The 19909-nt window shown below is 39.0% G+C and overlaps 1 protein-coding gene across 2 annotated transcripts in view; it reads left to right on the forward strand.

Annotated features, from left to right (window-relative positions):
• The window catches only part of FBN1 (fibrillin 1), a 219621-nt gene that overhangs the window by 165538 nt on the left and 34174 nt on the right, over positions 1 to 19909 (forward strand). For both annotated transcript variants that reach the window (XM_039888195.1, XM_039888196.1), the window contains 10 exons: positions 932 to 1054; positions 1386 to 1550; positions 3487 to 3555; positions 3652 to 3777; positions 5023 to 5145; positions 5813 to 5971; positions 8565 to 8636; positions 12129 to 12254; positions 15784 to 15906; positions 19326 to 19451. In XM_039888195.1, the coding sequence (XP_039744129.1) occupies positions 932 to 1054; positions 1386 to 1550; positions 3487 to 3555; positions 3652 to 3777; positions 5023 to 5145; positions 5813 to 5971; positions 8565 to 8636; positions 12129 to 12254; positions 15784 to 15906; positions 19326 to 19451 (1212 nt within the window). The remainder of the gene's footprint in view (positions 1 to 931; positions 1055 to 1385; positions 1551 to 3486; positions 3556 to 3651; positions 3778 to 5022; positions 5146 to 5812; positions 5972 to 8564; positions 8637 to 12128; positions 12255 to 15783; positions 15907 to 19325; positions 19452 to 19909) is intronic.

The raw sequence follows: 19909 nt of genomic DNA on the forward strand, positions 1-19909 counted from the left end.
GCATACCACAAGAAGTTGCCTCTCCATGATCCATGCCCCCTGCTCAGTGCCCCAGATCGCCATCAGCGTAATTCTATCTAACATCATTTCTGTTAGTCTGCCCTGTCCTTCCAAGTTCACATGTGACTTAAGCAAAAGAATTTTCTGCAGTGGAACCTACAGGAGGGTTACCAGGTCCAAGGGGGAGGGCCTAAGGAGAAGATATTGTCCTCACTCTCCAACCTCTCCTCTCCAAATCAGTGTATCCGTTCTTGAGTATTTCATGAGTGTTCAAAACGGACAAAAGGATTGTACAGGTTTGGAATTTGTCAAAACTCATGTCCATAATATCTAGAATTCTGTACATATTTTTAGAATAGAAACTGAAAGGGAAATATTCAGCCCAGCTTCAGTGATGGGAAAGAGACTCTTAATAAGCTTGAAGAAACACGCTAAGCCTCATGCATGTGTCTGTACTCAAACTCAGCTGCTCTGAGGCAAGCATGCTCAGTGGGGGAGGCAGCAGAAGTTGCCTGCTCCTGAGAGTTCCTTGGGACATCTTGCTCTAATTTGATGAAATAACAAGCCACACATATTAAATATATTTTCTTAAAACTTGTGTCTGAATTTTTGGTTGACCGAGGTCACAGTAGTGTTTTGCTTTCAGTTACCTTGACTGGAATATTTTTCCTAATTCCAAAGTCATATTTTCTCCTGATGAGAAATTTGAATGCTAAATGTGTTCCAGGGGAAAAAGACCAAAGACTATGACATACTTCCTTCCTGAGAGGTTTTATTTCAGAAGTGGAAGACTGCATTTCTAGATGTAATTATAACTAGTAACTCTTAAAAATTCTTGTTGGGAGCCCCAGATTAGGTGCTTCCGTTTGGTGGTGATGTCTGCTCCACTTTGGCCCAGATGACAATTCTGCCCCTTGCCGTTTGGTTTTAGATGTTAATGAATGTCTGGATCCAACCACGTGTATCAGTGGTAACTGTATCAACACTCCAGGCAGCTATACCTGTGATTGTCCACCTGATTTTGAGCTGAATCCAACTCGAGTTGGCTGTGTTGGTAAGATTTTAAAAAGTTTTCAGAGAAGCATGCTGTTTTGTTTTGGTTTTGTGTTTTTTTTTTTAAGCAGTATCAAACATTCCATTTTCAAATTTTAAAAAAGTAATAGCGTGAAAATTTAAACGTTTCTTAAATCTGATTTCTGTTTTCGGGTACTCCTTCTGTGGGTAAATTCCTCATATGTATGTTTGGGTACTTTTTAGTTTCTCAGTAAAAGTAAATTCTGGTTTTAAGAAGTATTTATGAAACAGTTTCTAAAATGGGTTTGAATTTTCAACCCTCACATAGAAAGAATCTACCTGACACTTTTTTGTTTGCATATGGCAAATAGACACCCGCTCCGGAAATTGCTATCTGGATGTCCGGCCTCGAGGAGACAATGGAGATACAGCCTGTAGCAATGAAATCGGAGTTGGTGTTTCCAAGGCTTCCTGCTGTTGCTCTCTGGGTAAAGCCTGGGGTACTCCTTGTGAGCTGTGCCCTGCCGTGAACACATGTAAGTGGACAGCCTCCTGTTTATTATTATCCTTCTTCCCGCTCAGGTCAGTTCTCCTTTCTAGATCCACGGAATAGAAGCCACAGAGGGAGGGAGCTGCCATTAGCCTTCTACTTTTCAATCAGGGAAGGGAGAGCAGTCCTCTCAGCTCTGTTGAGGGACCCCATTCCCAATTTGGGAGTCAGAAAATGTCACCAGTTGGCTTGCACTAAAGGTCACATGGGGCCGGTGACATCTTACTACTGTCTGGGTGAAAAGCAGGTCTCCTTATATCAAGGAAGACCTCCCAGGCCAAGTCACTGATTTTGCTTACCTTCCAGGGACACTGATCTGTTCTTTGTCATCTGTTGGGTAGTTTCAAAAGCTCTAGGACAGACTTAAGTATCCCTACATGAAACAGAAGCAATCAGTTAAGCAAATGTGAAATGGAAGATTATACTCTTCTCATGGTGTGACTTGAAAGAAAGCTCTAGAATGTGATTCTAAGGACATAAATGATGTCTTCTAAAAAATAAAAGGCTTCCCATTCTTCTAAGTGGGTCCCCTATTATGATTCGGAGTCAAGTGTAGCTTCTTTGGCAAAGGTCGGTGGCTGCTGCTTATGGGGTATATTGGGATAGATATTGATTCTTTCCTTGCTGAAGGGTCATTTATTCACTTTTTCTAAAAGTATTTGTTGAGTACCTAGAGTGTGTACTTTGGGTGCGCAAAGGTGAATGAGATTAGATCCTACCCTCGAAGAGTTTATTGTCTAGCAAAATATGACCCAAACATACAAACTATAATTCAGCGTAGTCCTCAATAAGTGAGAAAAGAAGGGCAGACACAATGCCATGAGTGAGAGGAGCAGCACACCTGGTTCCATTTAGGACTCTGTCACTTGCCACTCTAACTTTTGGCAAGTTACTTAGCAAGCCTGAGTTTTCTCATTCATAAAATGGCCTCATAGAGTTAAATGACTTTAGTAAAGTACTCAGCACACAGAGGAATGCTTAGCAGGCATCTCCTCTCCTCTTCAGAAAAGGAAGTCAGTTCTGATTGACAGAGGGTAGTGATAAGTATGCATTTTTTAAATTGGGCCTTGAAGGAAGGGTGTGACATGACAGAGGAGACTTAAAAAGAGTAGAAGATGGCAGAAAGAGGAGGTAAGAAAAAGTAAAAGAGGATGACAGTTAACTTCATTGATGTTGAAAGAAGCAAGCCAGATGTTTAGGAGGAGGAGTCGGCTCTATCAATTAATAATGATTAGCAAAGCAATAGAGGTCCACCCTACCTAAACCTGATCATAGCTAGCCGAAAGTGGAATATATATATATATATATATATATATATATATATATATATATATATATATATATGGTAAAGGTCGGTGGCTGCTGCTTATGGGGTATATTGGGATAGATATTGATTCTATGTACATATACATAAGTGTGTATATATATATATATATATATATATATATATATATATGGCAAAGGTCGGTGGCTGCTGCTTATGGGGTATATTGGGATAGATAGATTCTATGTACATATACATAAGTGTATATATATATACAGAGGTAAGGCTGAATAATACATAAAACTAGAGAAAGAGCTTGTTAAAAAAATAAAAATAAAAAGAGAAAGAAAATCTTTAAAGAGGAATGGTGATGGAGATAAGGAAATAAAATAGTTCACAAGAACTTAAGGCCAGGAGAATAGGTGGAGGGCTCAAAGACTCAGGACAGTGGCCTTGCATTTGGTCCCCACAGTAAAAGCCATTCGAGAATGGCAAGTATACACAAAGGTATTAACTTGCTTCAGATGGGTGGGGGTAACTGCTAAATATTTCTGAAAATGAATATTTTCAATTGGATATGTTAGTTTTTCTCTCGAGGATACTATTTCTGTAAATTTTAGATTCGAAAGAACTCAATCTGATTTTTTTGTTTCAATAGCTGAGTACAAAATTCTTTGTCCTGGTGGAGAAGGTTTTCGACCCAACCCTATCACTGTTATATTAGAAGGTAATTCTGGTTTCTTTATTTTAAAGTGCATACATTTTGAACTTCTTTGGGTTTATTTACAATGCTGAAGAAATGCTATTGCTTTCATTCTGATAGATATTGATGAGTGCCAGGAGCTCCCGGGGCTGTGCCAAGGCGGAAAATGTATCAACACCTTTGGTAGTTTCCAGTGCCGCTGTCCAACCGGTTACTACCTGAATGAAGACACTCGAGTGTGTGATGGTAAATGGCCCTTATAGGAGGATAAGTTCTTTCCAACATTGAAAACTGACTTCAAAAGCCAGCACACGGTTACCAGGAAAACTGAAATTTAAAAATATAACACAATGGCCTATAACAATATAACACAATAACACAATATAAATATAGGTAAATAAATATGCCACACGTGTGGCAGCTTACACTAATGTTACTGACATAATGTCATTGTCATAATGCCAATATGCCCTAAATTCCTCTTTTCCTGAGAAAAGTGTAGTTTTGTTATCTTGGGCCGTAGTCTCATTTATGCCTACAAAGAGTTTTCCATGCTCTTCAGGAGAGCCATTTTTATTAGAGTTGCACAGGTCTCAGTTGACTGATTTCTATATTCTGGACAGTTCCAGGCTCTTCTTCTTCCTGTCATTTACCCCCTTATCACTGGTATTAATGCATTTACTTAAGCTTCTCTTAAAGGTAGTCCCTTTGGTTTCATGATGTAAGTGATGATTCCTGTTCATCCTGTGTTACTGGGAAGATGGAGAATATGGACCACTTGCAGCTTTTAGAGCACTTGAACCGTAGACCAGGCTGGGAGAGATGGTTTTCATCTACATACAGGAGTCATGTGACTAGTTAGAGGAGGGACCTCCTTGCGTCCTGGAGGAGAAATAGTCTTCTGGCTCTCCAAAAGGCTTATAAGCATTGTCTTCTGGACAATGACAACCTTGTTGAGTATGAGTCGATCATCGCAGTGTGTATGACACAGCTCTAAGACCCATAGAGTTAACGAAAATTAGAATCAACCTCTGTCTTTGAAAACAGGGAAGGAGGTATGAAATACCTAATTCCATGCTACCTTACCAATGCAAATTCATGAAGCCAGTTGTTGATGGCTTCCGATACATCATATCCTTCTATAGATTTTTTGAACATGTGCAGTACTACACATAGTTGTCTTTCTGAAGGATATTTGAGAATTACATTTTCTCCACATTTCCATCTCTGCATGCCTTTGAGGATGTTATGAACTCACCTGTTAGGAATTCATACTAGCCTTTTGTAAAACCTCGTTTTCTGAAAATGCACACACACATTAGTACAGATAAAGGACACTGGTGAACTAAACATCTGTTTCTCTTATCTGGATTCCCAAGTGCCCTATGAATTTTCTCCTTCACAGTCAACATTTATATTGACACTGAGTACCAGACTATTCCAGAGAGTGAAGTTTCCATATTCACTTACCACTTTCTTTTTGGGTCACAGATGTGAATGAATGTGAAACTCCGGGCATCTGTGGTCCAGGAACGTGTTATAACACCGTTGGCAACTATACCTGCATTTGCCCTCCAGACTACATGCAAGTGAATGGGGGGAATAATTGCATGGGTAAGTCCAAGCTTTTCTTAATACTGCGCGGTTGGTCTTCATCTGCAAAGAGAAAAAGAGTTTAGAAGTCCAGCCATTTGTCCTTAGTGTTATGTCACCTGTCAGACTGAGTGCTGCCATCCTTTCACTGTTTTTGAGAGCCTCCTCCCCTGTAAACCATGTTTGGCCTTTTTTTTCCTCCACCTCATGTGGGTGGTTGGGAGTTTTCTTTAAAATGTAATGTTGGAAAATCCCAAACACTGGTTTAATAGTACTTCTTTTGTTTGACTTCGAGTGTATCTTTATACAATTATATTTACAGCACTGACCTACAGTATTAAAACATCATGAGTCGGAAATGAAAAAATTACTGCCAAATAGCAGTGGAGAATTGTTACTAGGAGATTGGGTGGAGAGTCATGTAATGTTTATTAATGCTACAGCTACATAATGACTTAGTTCTGTGGCACAAAATAAAATATCAGGGAATGCATTTCTCAAAGTTTTTTTTTTTTTCCTGTAGCAGCATAGGTAGATGGGAAGTTGCGTAAGAGCAGACTTTCTCTGCCCTTATCAAAGTCTGGTTACAACACAATTGAAAAGAAACTCGCTCCTTGAGTATCCGCTTAGAAATCTGTCATGATTTCCCCATGACATCACCAATCCCTTTCTTCTTCCTTTCTTCTAGATATGAGAAGAAGTTTGTGCTACAGAAACTATTATGCTGACAACCAGACCTGTGATGGAGAACTGTTGTTCAATATGACCAAAAAGATGTGCTGTTGTTCTTACAACATTGGCCGAGCCTGGAATAAACCCTGTGAACAGTGTCCCATCCCAAGCACAGGTAAGTTTTAGTTGCACCATTACCAAAACTATAGGCCAATAAATTACCCATAAATTCTTGGGGAAATGAGTCTCAGCAAGGGAAGTATAGGGTACATTGTTTATCTTCATGAGAAAAAATGAGTTCACAAAGGCAAATATTTAAATTCGCAATTGATCCTGATCTTTCCAGCTGAAAATTAAGTCACAGAATATGCTTTCTAATTTATACACTAGTTCTTTCCCCAGACTTACAGACTCAGCATATTACAACAATATAAATATTGTTATCATTGTTATGGAGTTCGCCATGTAGCTAAGAGACTGGAAAATTTAGGCAAAGCAATTTGAGAAATAAACCATATTCCTGGCATTTTAACATATTTATAACTAGTCTTCTACCAAAAAAAATTTAAGGCAACCCACAAAGATTGCGGTGTAAAATAAGAAGGCTTAAGGCAAATGGCAAACAAGGGTGAACAACTTGGAGCAAGGAGCGAGGCTAATACACAAAATCCAAGCCGGGAATTCCTTCACACTTGCCAGGGATGAGCCGAATATTTGGCTCCAGACTTTTTATCAGCTCACACACAAAAAAGAGAGACCTGATCAAGTTTGAATCTCAAGGACCATAAAGCAAACAGTCAAGGAAAGTGCAACTGTCTTTTATATTGAAACTTGAGAGAAATTTCTTTTTGTGTCCTCATAGAGAAGAATCTATATGATGTTATTTGTTTTTTAAAAAGTCTAATTTACATCCTTGAAGTAAATGAAGATGCCAGTGCACTGTTCTTATATCATACAGTAGATGGTGTATAATCACATATATCATGAGGACATCATTTACTAATGTTATGATTTGGATTAAAAGAACTACCATGCAGCTATCAATTAGAGTATGTTATAGTACCTACTCCATTCCCCACAGTGATTAGAAACTAAATCTATTGTCTGGTGCTACCTGTTAACACATGAAACATAAGCTTCTTTTTCAGTAAAACATACTATTTAATTCACTGTTTACTTCAGAAATAATGTAATAACTATCATTTGAAATTATGAATTACCTCCACTCTGCAAGATTTCTCTAGACTACGGGTTGGTAAACCACAGCCCATGGGTCAAATCCAGCCCACCTCTTGTTTTTGTATGGCCACAAGCTAAGAATGAATTTTACATTTTTAAATGGTTGAAAAAAACTTTTAAAATAATATGTCATGACCTGAAAATTATATGAACTTCAAATTTTGGTGTCTATAAGTAAAATTTTAGTAAAACACAGCCACACTAATTTATTTACATTGTCTATGGTTGTTTTCAAGAGATAGATGAGTAGTTTTAACCAAGGTTATACATCCTTGGTGAGTAATGTTTACATGTAAAAATATATTTCTCTACATATTGTTTTTAATTATATTGAAAAATATATTTATTATTTTCATGAACTATTCTATTATACACAAAATTTTAAAAATAGACTTTACAAAGAGAAGTAGAGATCCTATTATTTTCTTTTTTATCTTAATAGATCACTGTACATTCCCATGGAGACCACTTTGGAGATCCCTGATAAAGACTATCATTTACTTTCAGAAGTATCTGTCTGAGTTTTAAGAATCTGTTTAAGAATTTAACATAAAAAATAAAATATTTCTTTTTCATATTGAGTATTTGCCAAATCCAGTCATGGCTTTTCACTAGCTATGCAGTCTGCACACACTTTAGGAGTCCATGAAATTTGTCTGGATGACCCTGAAATCAGCTGGCATGACACTTGTTGGAAATAGACACTCATAGATTAAGGAATAAAGCGCTAGAAGAACATGCTACATTTTGATTAAAATACTTCCAGAAACCTTTTACTAATTTTCAGTGGTTTTGACCAATAAGGCAATGGCCATTTTGAGCTTAAATTTATACCATGCCATATTAGTTATAGTCATGACCTGGAATTACAGAATCTCCAAGTTAGAAGAGACTGCAGATGATATTTAGTTCATTCTTTATTATCAGCTTCGATGAATTCAGGCAAGAGAAAGAAAGATAGAGGGTCAGGGGAGGGAGAGAGAGAGAACAAGAAAGCTGCACCAAAAGAAATCCAGCTCTAAAAGCTGAAGTAATGATGTAAGTTGGTTGTTTGACCTGAATTAGTCATTAAGAGACCTCATGTCAAGAACTTGGCTAGACTTACTGTGGTGTCCTCAGTCTACTGAGGAAATGGTTTTTGAGAGCATTCCTCAAATCTTAGAACCCTTAATGCATAGTGGAAAGAGGCATTCTTGCCAATCCCTGGGTTCAAAGGTGAACAATATCCTTATGAAAACCCAAATTCTTAGAGGCAAGTTCATACAAATAAGTGGCATATGATATGGAAACCTCTGCTTTCCCCTCATTATTATGTCAGGGTGAGGTCACTTTGCCTTCAGTATTTGTCTTAAGGACAGATTTATAATATCTATATGAATTTTTAGATTTATTATTTTAAATTCTTCAAAATACAGATAAACACCTTTCAAGAATGTTTATGAAGTAAATTCTTTCAGCCCAGTCATTGCTCTTTGCTGACCCATGTTCTCACCCCTCACCCTCACTCCACCTTGGTTTTCTCACTGCAGATGAATTTGCTACACTCTGTGGAAGTCAAAGGCCAGGCTTCGTCATCGACATTTACACTGGCCTACCTGTTGGTGAGTTCTGATGCCATTTTCGGAACTTTTGGTTTTGCCTTTGTGTTAAAAAAAGGAGTATACAGAGTCATTTTCTCAATTTGCTTTTTTTTTTCTTTGAAGGAAAAATCATTAAACAATTCCATTTAGCGTTATTGAAACACTGATTTTTAGTGTGAAACAAACTGCAAACACCCTGTGTAGCTCCACCTAATTGGCAGCAGCATTTGTTGCTCATGATTAAGGGGACTGGAAAGCTTTTCACAAAATTACAATCAAGCTTAGTTAAACCAACCCTAAGCATCAACAAAGAGAGAGATTCTGGGAGTAGGGCCAGTTGACGTTTGATTTGACTATAATTCCCAATTCTTCCTTCTGACTAAGACATGAGTTTAATATGACTTTGCATACCAATCCTCATGTGTAGGATGTTCACATAAAACCCTTCTTGTGGATCGATTTTATCTCACATGTAATTTCCTCAGGTCATCTGCTTTGGGAATTTCGGATGTGAAATTAAAAAAAAAAAACCCACCTTTCCAATCTGAGGCCTCATCAAGTAACTGGAGCAGAGGCCACTACAGTGTTAGAAATGCTTGTGCAAGATTCAGAAGTATTGCACAGTGTTCAGCCAATGGAGGCAATGCCTTTGTGGTTTAAAACCAAATAACATAAAAGTAGATGGAAAGCTATTGCATTCTCAGAGTTTTTCCCTCGGTGTGATTTATATGCATCCTTAGATGCCCCTCTTCAGTCTGAGCGATTGAGTCTAGTAGCAAACATCACCAGTTGCTTTGTTCTACCTTATTCCTAATAAGTAAACTGAAATCCACATCAGCCTTTCCAGTGACCTTGTTTAAGAAAACAAGGGTCTGGTCCAGCAATCAGCCTGGTTCCCGTAGTGCCAAATCCATATGGCTCCACAGTCTAGTCAACGTCCAAAGAAACTTCATGGTTTGGAAAGAAAAACTGCTAAATGACATTGGCATAGAACACCTGGCCCTCGCTTCTTTGTTTTTCCTCTTCCCAAAACAGAGCTTTTCATCTCCCTACAATCTCTGATCTGAAGATAAGTGGTCTTTAATAGCAATGGGTCTCCATGGTCAATCAGGCGTGTACCCCAGCAAGGCCTGCCCTCCACGCTTGGCAACAGAGACTCAAAACGGCATTAGCATTGTCCACTAGTAGTAGAGCTGGAAAGGCCCCAGACATCCTCTCATCCAAGCGCCTAGATTTGCAACTGAGGGGACAGAGGCCCAGAGAGGTGAAGGGACTCAGCCGAGGTCACCTAGCTAATTAATAACAGAGCTGGGACCAAAATCCAGTCCTGACTCATAGTTTGCTTTGCCTTTAGCTCTTGAAAACTGGAAATGTGATAGTTAGCAGTATACTTATTGTTACCAAATTCCACTATAACAAAATATTTAGATGACTGGGAAACTTTGTTTTATTTAAGCTTTATGCTCTCCGTCTGAAAGGCCTTAAGATTGTTGGCATTTAGCGCCCATTCGTATGGGGTTAAAACTATAGCAAGTTTATTAATCATGTCTTGAAATATAAACTTCTCCAAGTTGAAGTTCAAATGAAATCCAGACAGGAAAAGAAAATATAAAATTTTAATACATCCTTTGCTATTTTATGCCTAACAATGGCTAGAAATTTGACCCAGCCTGTTATTGTTAAACTTGATAACACATCACTTACATTTAAAAACAAACAAATGTAAATATAATGTTCCATGTTTTAACACACACTACAAGGATGTCATCTGAATTATTTTATTATTTGCTGATCATACACAGTTGTACTTACTTTGCATAACTTTTTACCAACATAAATGACAAATGTGTGAAAAATCTAAAAACATAATTACCTGTATTCAAAACAGCATCAGCTTTGAGTTTTAAGCTGTTTTTCTTTTTTTATTAAAGAGATCGATTTGCCTTCAGACAAAATCAAGCCCTTTAGAAAAGATTCTAAAATAAATTTAAAGCCTGTCAAATTTTTCCTTTAAAACAGATTGTTTTTAGAGCGTGATTCTTCTAAATTGTAGCATCTCTTGTAGGCTCCACTTACATGTATGGCCATCTTTTTACAACTTATGCAAAGTACTTTGCAGAGACCCTTCACTATATATGTAAATGAAAGTAACTCAACAACAATAACAGAAATCTCGTGAATTGAAAAACTTGTGATGTAATAGACCAAAGCTTTATATCCCCTCCCAGCTTCTGGAGTGTTTTGTGAAACTCTGCCAAAGGGCTGGTGGGGGGCGGGGGTGGGGGGGGACTGCCAAAATACCAAGTACTTTGATAAAGGTTTTATGGAGATCTTATGCTTGTGATGTGAAAAAAACACAGTGGAAGCAAGAAAGTTGATTTCCTGGCATGAAATCCTCACCCTGCCTCTTATTGGCTGAGTGGTCTTTGGCAAGTTCCATCATCTGCATAATAAGGATAGCCATAATACCTAGAGACAGTTTCATAGGGTGACTTGTGGTGACTCAGTGAGTAAATCCAGGTTGAATGCTTTAGAAACATATAGCAAATGAGACACTACTAATACTATTAATATTATTATTGTAGAGGACACTGAATGAATGAGAGTTCAGAGAAGGTTAGACAGAGTGTACCAGCCAAGCTGGTCGGGGGGGGCGGTGAGATTTGACCACAAGGTTTTCTCACCAGCTGTTCCAGCCCTTCTTTAACAGCCTGGGTCCTGGCTCTGCACTCACTCCTGCTTTGATCCTGTTTAAAAGCTCAACTCTGCTTCCAAATACTGGTTCTTAATTTAACAAATTTTAATCGACACTTAGCATTTGTCAGACAGCGTGCTACGGGCCAGTAACACAGTGGTATAGCAGCCAGGTCCAGCCCTTGGCCTTAGGAAGCCACGGTCTATTGAAACAGTCCTTTCTCAGTACTGGTCCTATTTTTACAGTCAACCAGGGCCCAGCTTACATCCCCAAGCTCACCAGAAACCTTGTGAAGGAGGAAGGGGTGTTGAAGTGAAATTTGAAAGATCAGAGTTGGCTGTGACCATGGGCTCCTCCTCTGTGCTTCCCCAGCTCTCCTTTCTCAATCTAGCCAAACATTACCACATATGTTGTATAGGGAGGCTGTTTACTCTCTATAGTCACTTTATTCTACTTCTCTGATGCAGTTCCCAATAGGTACAAAGATGACTCCTACCTGGACAAAGCTGATGGTCTGAAACAAAAAAGACGGATGCTAAATCCAGATAGACACATGAGTGTCTGGAAGGTGGTTTAGTGATTTCACTTTGACATTCATTGATGTCTCCCACTTCTATTATCACCACCCCAACACACCCACCCACACACATGCACATACACACATGTGTGCAGTCAGATGCACGCATGCATTTTCTCTTCTTTGGTTTTAGACCTTACATAGAACGTCGAGTTAGAAGCAGCTGACTTTCTATCCCAATTTACCCTACACAGGGGCCATGTGTTGCGCTGTCACTCACGTGTGGCTGCTCTGTTTCTAGATATTGATGAATGCCGAGAGATCCCAGGGGTCTGTGAAAATGGAGTGTGTATCAACATGGTTGGCAGTTTCAGATGTGAATGTCCTGTGGGCTTCTTCTATAATGACAAGCTGTTGGTTTGTGAAGGTAAGTGATGTTGTCACTATATCGTGTCCAGAAGTGAGCTAGTGGGAGAGCTACTTAGCCATACACATGTCCAATTTCACAGCATTGGAAATAGTGAAGGGCACCTTTGATGCAGGACAGGACAAATTTCTCTGAGTGGTGGGGAGACCAAGCCCTGCACTGAGAGAAGAAAAGGGTCGTTTGGCAGAGAGTGTAGAAAGAATTCAGCACAGATGCCAAAGTTAGAGTCAAAAGGAAAGTCTATTAGATAAGGGATAAGACTCTGCAGACGGTGTGGTCTCCTCTCAGAGGCAGAGAGTAAGAGAGACAGTGAAGGAGACAGAGTAAGGGCACTGAGAGGGACCCAAAGTGTTCAGGGAATTCAGTTTATATGACATTCTTTAGTTCTCATTTCCTTTGATATGGACACACAGTGAGGAAGGGGAAAGAAGAAGAATATGTAGCCTAAAAGGCCTGCTGGCAGTTCTCAGCCTTTATTTAATCTATAGGTTCCCCATGATTTTAGCCATAGGGAATGAATGATTTTATTTGTGTAGGGCAGCTACTTAAAGACTCCATTGTTCCTGTGTCCCCTTCCACAGGTGTGGGGAATGGGTTGTTAGCAATCTCAGCAGAAATCTTCCTTTGTTCTCAAGGTTTCCTTCTGGCCTGGCTGCAGGGCTGGCCAGTGTATTTCAGTCTCTAAATGTGGCTTGATTAACATTTTAATTCTCTTGCCTCCTCCGTACATTACTTCCATGAAATTTCATGCAAAAAAATTTACTAATTCTCAGGGAGAAAAGTAGGACATGCATTCCCCAGACCACTCCTCTACATACACAATATATTAGGTTTCCCAGCTGATATGAAAAAGCCATGAGTTCCTGGGTGTGCCAGATAGATTGCTTTTGTTTCACATTGCTTGAAAGTGAGCATGAGTGCTAGGCAGTCATCTTGTGTTGAATCTCAGAGTCAGTGTTCTCTTCCAAACGGAGCCTTTGCTACTCCCAAGTGAAAACAAGGTTAATGCAAATATTCCAAATGCATGAGAGAATTCCAAATGGCAAGAACAGCAAATTCGATTTTATATGAAGAATGTTGGCATGCATGCAAATGGTACTTTTTTCATTTTCAAATGACCTCCCCTTGCCATGTGTATGTGCTGTGATTCTGCACATTCCTTACAGCACTTCATATTTTTCCTACATCTGGGGAAGATAGTGTTCTTTTACATTTTAGTAAAAGGGACATTACTGGTTATTAAATATACTATGTGCCCTAGGATAGCTGGAATAATTTTCTATTTAATATTTAAACTTGGGGCCTCTAGCAGAGGTTTTTTTTTTTTTCATGTTAGAAAGGGTTATTACCCCTTAGAGCACGGATTAGAGCACATATGTTGACATTTTGATGTTAAATCTTTTTCTCCTAAACTGGGGACAATTATAGACCATGAGTAAAGTTATAGTCCCAAGCACATGCTTGTTAAATTCTCCTCACCGAGTTTTGGTTACAGAGCCAAGTCAGCACATGTCCTTAACTCTGCCCACTGTGGGGTTGCGGGGTGGGGGCGTGGGAGTGAGGCGATGGCCATTCAGATGGTCATTTCAGGCCCTGGCCCAGACCCTGTACTTTGAGAGGCCATCAAGAATTAGGAGTCTGAGGAGGAGGCAAGATGCTGGAGAGTAGAGGAAGCCCGCAGCAGATGATCTTACAATGCTGCGGTTGGCTGCCTTCCTCATAGCCACAGCTTTCCACCTTACATACATGCTTCAGGATGACTGCCATTTCCTTGGGAGCATCTCCCTTTCTCTTCCCTTCAGAGATCCGTTTGATAGTTACTTTACCCAGGTGCCTCTTTGGTATTTATATTTGGTGAAGCAGCAGCCCTTGTCCAGACCCCATGGGCAAGGCCACCCATGACCACCAAGTCAACCTTGGGAAGGTTGAGAAGATTGGGAAGCTACAGCTGTACCAATGTAAGGCACTTTGCATTTGAGATTATGAAGTGCTCCAACTTTTGGTTTCCGTTTCACAGGATATCCATCCTCCGGGTGAGTGTTTAATTCAGGGTCAGCTGCTTCCCAGCATGCTCTTAGCTCTCAGAATCAGAAAACGAAGATTGATTTAGTACATGCCTCAGCAACACTGAAGTTGGAATGCATTCCAGAAGTGATTTATGGGGAGCATCCATGCATCTGCTCTTCCCAAGTATGCATATAATCAGATGTCAGGCATCTGATGCATCACAGAAATGCTTGTCAGTGACATCGTTTGGCTTTTCTTAGGACATAAGCTACCCTCTCTGTTTCTATATACCCTTAATTAAGAAGAGAGCAGACTTGGTGGGTGAGGTGGTGCTGGTTGCTGGGCCCACTGTATCCTGAAGCAAGTATGCTTCTGCTCTTGTATCCGCTGCACAAAGAGGCACGCCCCACCCCACATTAGACAGAAAACTTCCACTGACTGTAGTCCTGATGCTTTCCCGCCACTTTCCTGCCACAAAGCACAGGCCTAAGAGGCGTAGATTGATGTATTTGCCGCCCCCTTGTGGGAACTTTGGCTACCAACTTCTGTGTGAAACCCCAGTACTGGTGCTGAGAGCTGACTGCCACCTGTGTTACAGGCTATTCCCTTTATTGGGCTTTGACTAAATTAGATTATTTCATTGGCACATGGGCAGGGAACATGTGTTTTTGACCTGTGGTATAGCCTGGACTGTGCAGTAACTTTTGCAGTGCCGTGAATTTGAACTACATTTTAATTACATTTACTACATAATTTGAACTGCATAATTATATATTTACATGTATATATATTTTACACACACGCACACACACACACACCCCCATCCCCTGAGCATAGTCAAAGCTTTGAAGCACACATTATCCATTTTATTCTTTTCTTTGATAATGAAAATTGAGCTTTCTTTTGTAGTTTTAAGTGCAACCCCTTGTGTTGTTTTCTTGATTTGACTGTCATGTGGCAGTAATTTAAGCAGGAGCCTCTACGACCCTGTAGCTCAAAGCACTATTTGTGGACCAGGAGCACCAGCATCACCTGGGAGCTCATTGGAAATGCAGAATCTCAGGCCACTCTCCAGACATGCTGAGTCAGAATCTGCTTTTCAACAAGATTCCAAGTAATTCATATCCACACTAAGGTTTGAGGTGCTCTGCTCTCCAGATCTTTCAGCTTTCCAGACAAAAGCGACCTGATTGAATCTGAAAATCCTGGGGCTTTGAACAAATACAAGGTTTCCTAGGATATTAGGGTATTAAGTCCTGACCATAGCATTCGAATTTTATGACTTTTTTTTTTTTAAGACATGAGCATCATTAAAGTCCATATGTGGTTATAAATCAAGTACTCACATTCACGAAGAATATTAGTAAAGTGGAAAAACTAGAAAGTGACTTTTCAGTCTTCCTTTGTCTGTTCGATAAAGATGATCAACGTGAGAAAATATAAATTTATTTTATGTGAGAAGCTTCATCGACTGGACACCAGATTCTGTTCTCCTTCTAATTAAGTTCTCTTCTGCTTGTAGATATTGATGAGTGTCAGAATGGTCCAGTGTGCCAGCGCAATGCCGAATGCATCAACACTGCTGGCAGCTACCGCTGTGACTGCAAGCCCGGCTACCGCTTCACGTCCACAGGGCAGTGCAATGGTAAGTCGTTCTCTATTGGCTGGATGCGCCAACCCAGTGGGTTATCTCCATCAAGCTTCAGCTATCTGGATTTCCTTTGAGATGGTTAAGTTGGAGAATACATAAGTTAAGATTTAGACTGCTGAGTTCTAACAACTAAACTGGGAAAAGGTAAAATTGTTGCAATGTCTAAACACTTAGCTTTCCCCCTTTTTATAGATCTAGTGTTTTCAAAACAAGAAATAAATCATTTACATAGATTTCATATTTACATATCTGCTACCCTACTGCAAACAACCACACCCATAAACACACACACACACACGCACATACACGCACTTCCCTGACCAGTATTCAAGACCAAATACTTTTTTTTAATTTTACATAATCCCCCTTAGGCGGGTGAGGTTGTCACCATCCTAGCCACACACACCAAATCTAGGCAATGAAGCTCTCTTAAGCTGTGTCACATTAACCTGCAAAAGAACATAATTGTAATTGTAAATCATTATATAGTTAGCAGAAAGGTCAAGAAGAATGTGTTGTTTGCTTATGGTTCATTTCACAGGGAGTTTCCTGGATATTTTATGCATTTGTGAATGAAACAACACAAAGGAACATGGTCAGATTTTCCTTGGATTTCCTGGCCTACCAGTGATTAAGTGGTAGGAAGTACACTGCGCTCTGTAGGGTATTTTGCATTGTTTTATGAGACCTTGGTGGGAAGAGGGTATAATAACAGAACAAAAACTCACTTTGAGAATCAAGACTTGTTTTGTTGAGTTTAAAGGAACATGTGCAAGTCTTTAGCATTTTGTCAACAGAGCTGTTGTTATTCATGTATTAAAAAAAAAACAAAAAAACAAAAAAAAAACAGGAAAAGTGGGGACGTCTCTGATATGAGCCACAATACCCTAGTGAAACTTGGCATTGACACCACTTCCCTGCATTTTGCTCTTAATTTATATTTTTTGAAACTGGGTGAAATAATTCCAATCAAAATAAAGAATTGCTGATAATATAGAATGTGTCATTTCACACCATTTCACACTCAGGCAAAAAGTTATTTATACATCAAGACAGCATGTTCAGCCAGGGACTGCTGGGGCTTAAGCCCTGTCATTTTTCTTGTGAAATATTAAAGTAAATAAAACTCATCAGCCGTTAACCAGCAGTAAGTGCTGTGAATTTTGTTTGTAGCCAAAGCTCAGTTTCCCTTATTCATTGAAATTCTCAGAAGCAAAGGTACATATATGAGTTTTGCTACTATTCAGCCTTTAGGGTTGAAGACCTCACTCTGGAAATGTCTTTATTTATGTCTTACTTTAAAAATCTTTTAAAATGTCTTTAAATGCTATTCTATACATAGCATTTTTCAAACATCCTGCAATATACTGTTCGCTTCCTGTGTTTAAGATGAAGAGCTAAAATTTTCTTTCCATCAGAAGATTTTTATTTGAATTCATAAGTGCATCATTTTCAACCCCAAATCACAGCTGGCTGTAATACCCACGTTGTTGCTGAGAGATCTGAGAGAACACTTAGTTATCTAAGCCCAGGATGCTGGTCTGACTTGAGGAGCTGTATAGTTAGAGCAAATGCTGCCCTCTTCTGAACTCTTTCATATAGTTAAAGACAAGGGACAATTTCTTCCCAAAATCTCCTCTTGGTCTCCTCTCTCTCCACTGACTGTGTGGGTTATTTTCCCCCAATACCCTCTTTAAACCTCCTATCTCAACCTCTGAGTTCAAATCCTGATGCTTGCAGAAACCTAATTTTCTGGTCTCAAGACAAAGTGAACTCCACAATTAAATTCTCTAGAATTATAACCTTCTGTTTTACCAACAGAACCTCAAAGTACCCCCATGTTTCATTTTTTTTAAAACCATCATGAAATAGGCAACATGGGAAAGACAAATTCTATTGGGGTTCCATTTCTAAGAAAATCCTTAATGTTCTATATTTCCTATGGGCCCCAGAGGTAAGACAGACCTGGTCCCTTGCATACTCCCAGATCCATTACTACCTGAGGGCACCCAGCTATGGTAGGCTCTGAGGCATCCGTCCTCAAAATCAGCTTCCTTCACAGAGCTTGGTCATGGAAATCAGTTTTCTCTGCCTATCTTGGAGCAGTTTGCTTATTTTAAATCCATTTTTCTCCAATGGGAAGAATCATAATTTGTTAATTAGCATATCTGCATAGGCTAGCAGTAGCTCTTAAGCTGCTCTATCCCAATTTCCCCTCTTAATTACAGACTTAACCTCACTTGAGACTTTTAAACAGTATGGTGATTCATCACAACTCTAAATAATCTGTAAAAATGGCAGCCTGAGCACATGAAATGGAGAGAATATCTTCTCTTCTGACATGGGCACAGCTCTTCTGTGTAGCAGGAAGTGCCTGCTCCCAGTTGCTGCCGTCTCAGTAGACAGGGCAGGCAAATAGCAAGTTTGGATTATTCAGCTGAGAGCAGGATGCTGCTGTGCTCTACAACATCTGCACCCAAGGTGGCAGTCTGTTATTTGCTTTCTTTTGTGACAATTGGAAAATTGGGGTGAATCCATGCTCTTCAATATATTTGCCCTAAACATAGAATCTTGAAAACCTTAAAAAATTGGAGACATAAGTAGACATGTAATTATGTCATTTGTAGATTCACACAATAAATTCTGCCACATGGATCATCAGATTTCAGGAGAGCAACAAAGATTCAATTGATGATAAATATAATTTAGAGCTTAAAGACTGGCAGAAGTAAGATGGCCAAGATTTCCTTTGAATGAATATAAATAAAAAGAAATATTGTTAGGATTGTCAAGTGCTAAAAGGAGTCACATGTAAACATGAAGACCTGGTTAAGATAGAACAAAAGGTTATAGGAGTAAGGCCAAACCAAGAGGTAAAATTTAAATAAGGGACAATGTGGATTGTCCATCAAGAAAACCTACCTTAGCAGTGAGATTGGTTTGAGGTTGGCATAAATTTCTAAAAGAAGCTATGAAGGGTCAATAATTTGAGACACCAAACCTTGACTAGTCAAAATACTTCAATTAATTCCACAGTCTATGATGCTGCTTTTAGGCAGATGATCAAACGGATTATCTCCCCGTTTGGATTTTTCTTCCTCATTCTACTTTTAAGTTTTCTCATCTTTCAGAACATTTTTTGGATACTGCCCATATTCCAGTTTTTTTGTTTGTTTGTTTGTTTGTTTGTTTGTTTGTTTTTATGTACTGTTAACATACTCTGGATATGCCCAGTAAATGAGAGTAAGTTTCAACCAATTTTGAGGCAAAAAGAAATATAATGCCAGCATCTCTTTTACTGGCTTACTCCAGAGTCCAGAGCTAGGATTAATCCTGAGAGCAACACCTGGAAGTAAGTTATTCAATTTGATTTTGTCTTCTGAGCTTCCACTTAAGATGCTTTTTATCTACAGATCGCAATGAATGTCAGGAAATTCCCAACATATGCAGCCATGGACAGTGTATTGATACAGTCGGAAGCTTTTATTGCCTTTGCCACACTGGTTTTAAAACAAATGCTGATCAAACTATGTGCTTGGGTGAGTATGTAATTATTTCATTTTTTTCTTTATATACTATTGAAAAACTCATTTGCATCTGAATATATAAAGGTCAATACTAAAACTTCAGTAGTCATTTTGCTATTTGTAAAATAAAAATTACAAGCAGGCGTGTAGCATTAGCATCCCTTGGTATTTAATCTTTGGCAATCTGAACATAATAACCCTCTTACTTGGTATTCATCTGGCTGGCTGTCAGTTAAGGAAAACTTTCAACTAAGGAATAACTTAGGAAGATATTTAGATAAAAATTTCTTTTTATTAATGTTAATGGACTATTCTTTTATAATATTTATGTGGGTTTGCCATATTGGAACGGAATACAGCTTTTGAGTGAGAATGAGCATTTTTTGAGAAGGGTCTTAGTTTATACTGGAACCTCAAAGACAAATTTACAGATCCTAACCTACGGAGGCAAAAAAAAAAAAAAAAAGGAA

This window comes from Pteropus medius, unplaced genomic scaffold (assembly GCF_902729225.1).
Source record: "Pteropus medius unplaced genomic scaffold, Ma_sr-lr_union100, whole genome shotgun sequence".
Lineage (NCBI taxonomy): Eukaryota > Metazoa > Chordata > Mammalia > Chiroptera > Pteropodidae > Pteropus > Pteropus medius.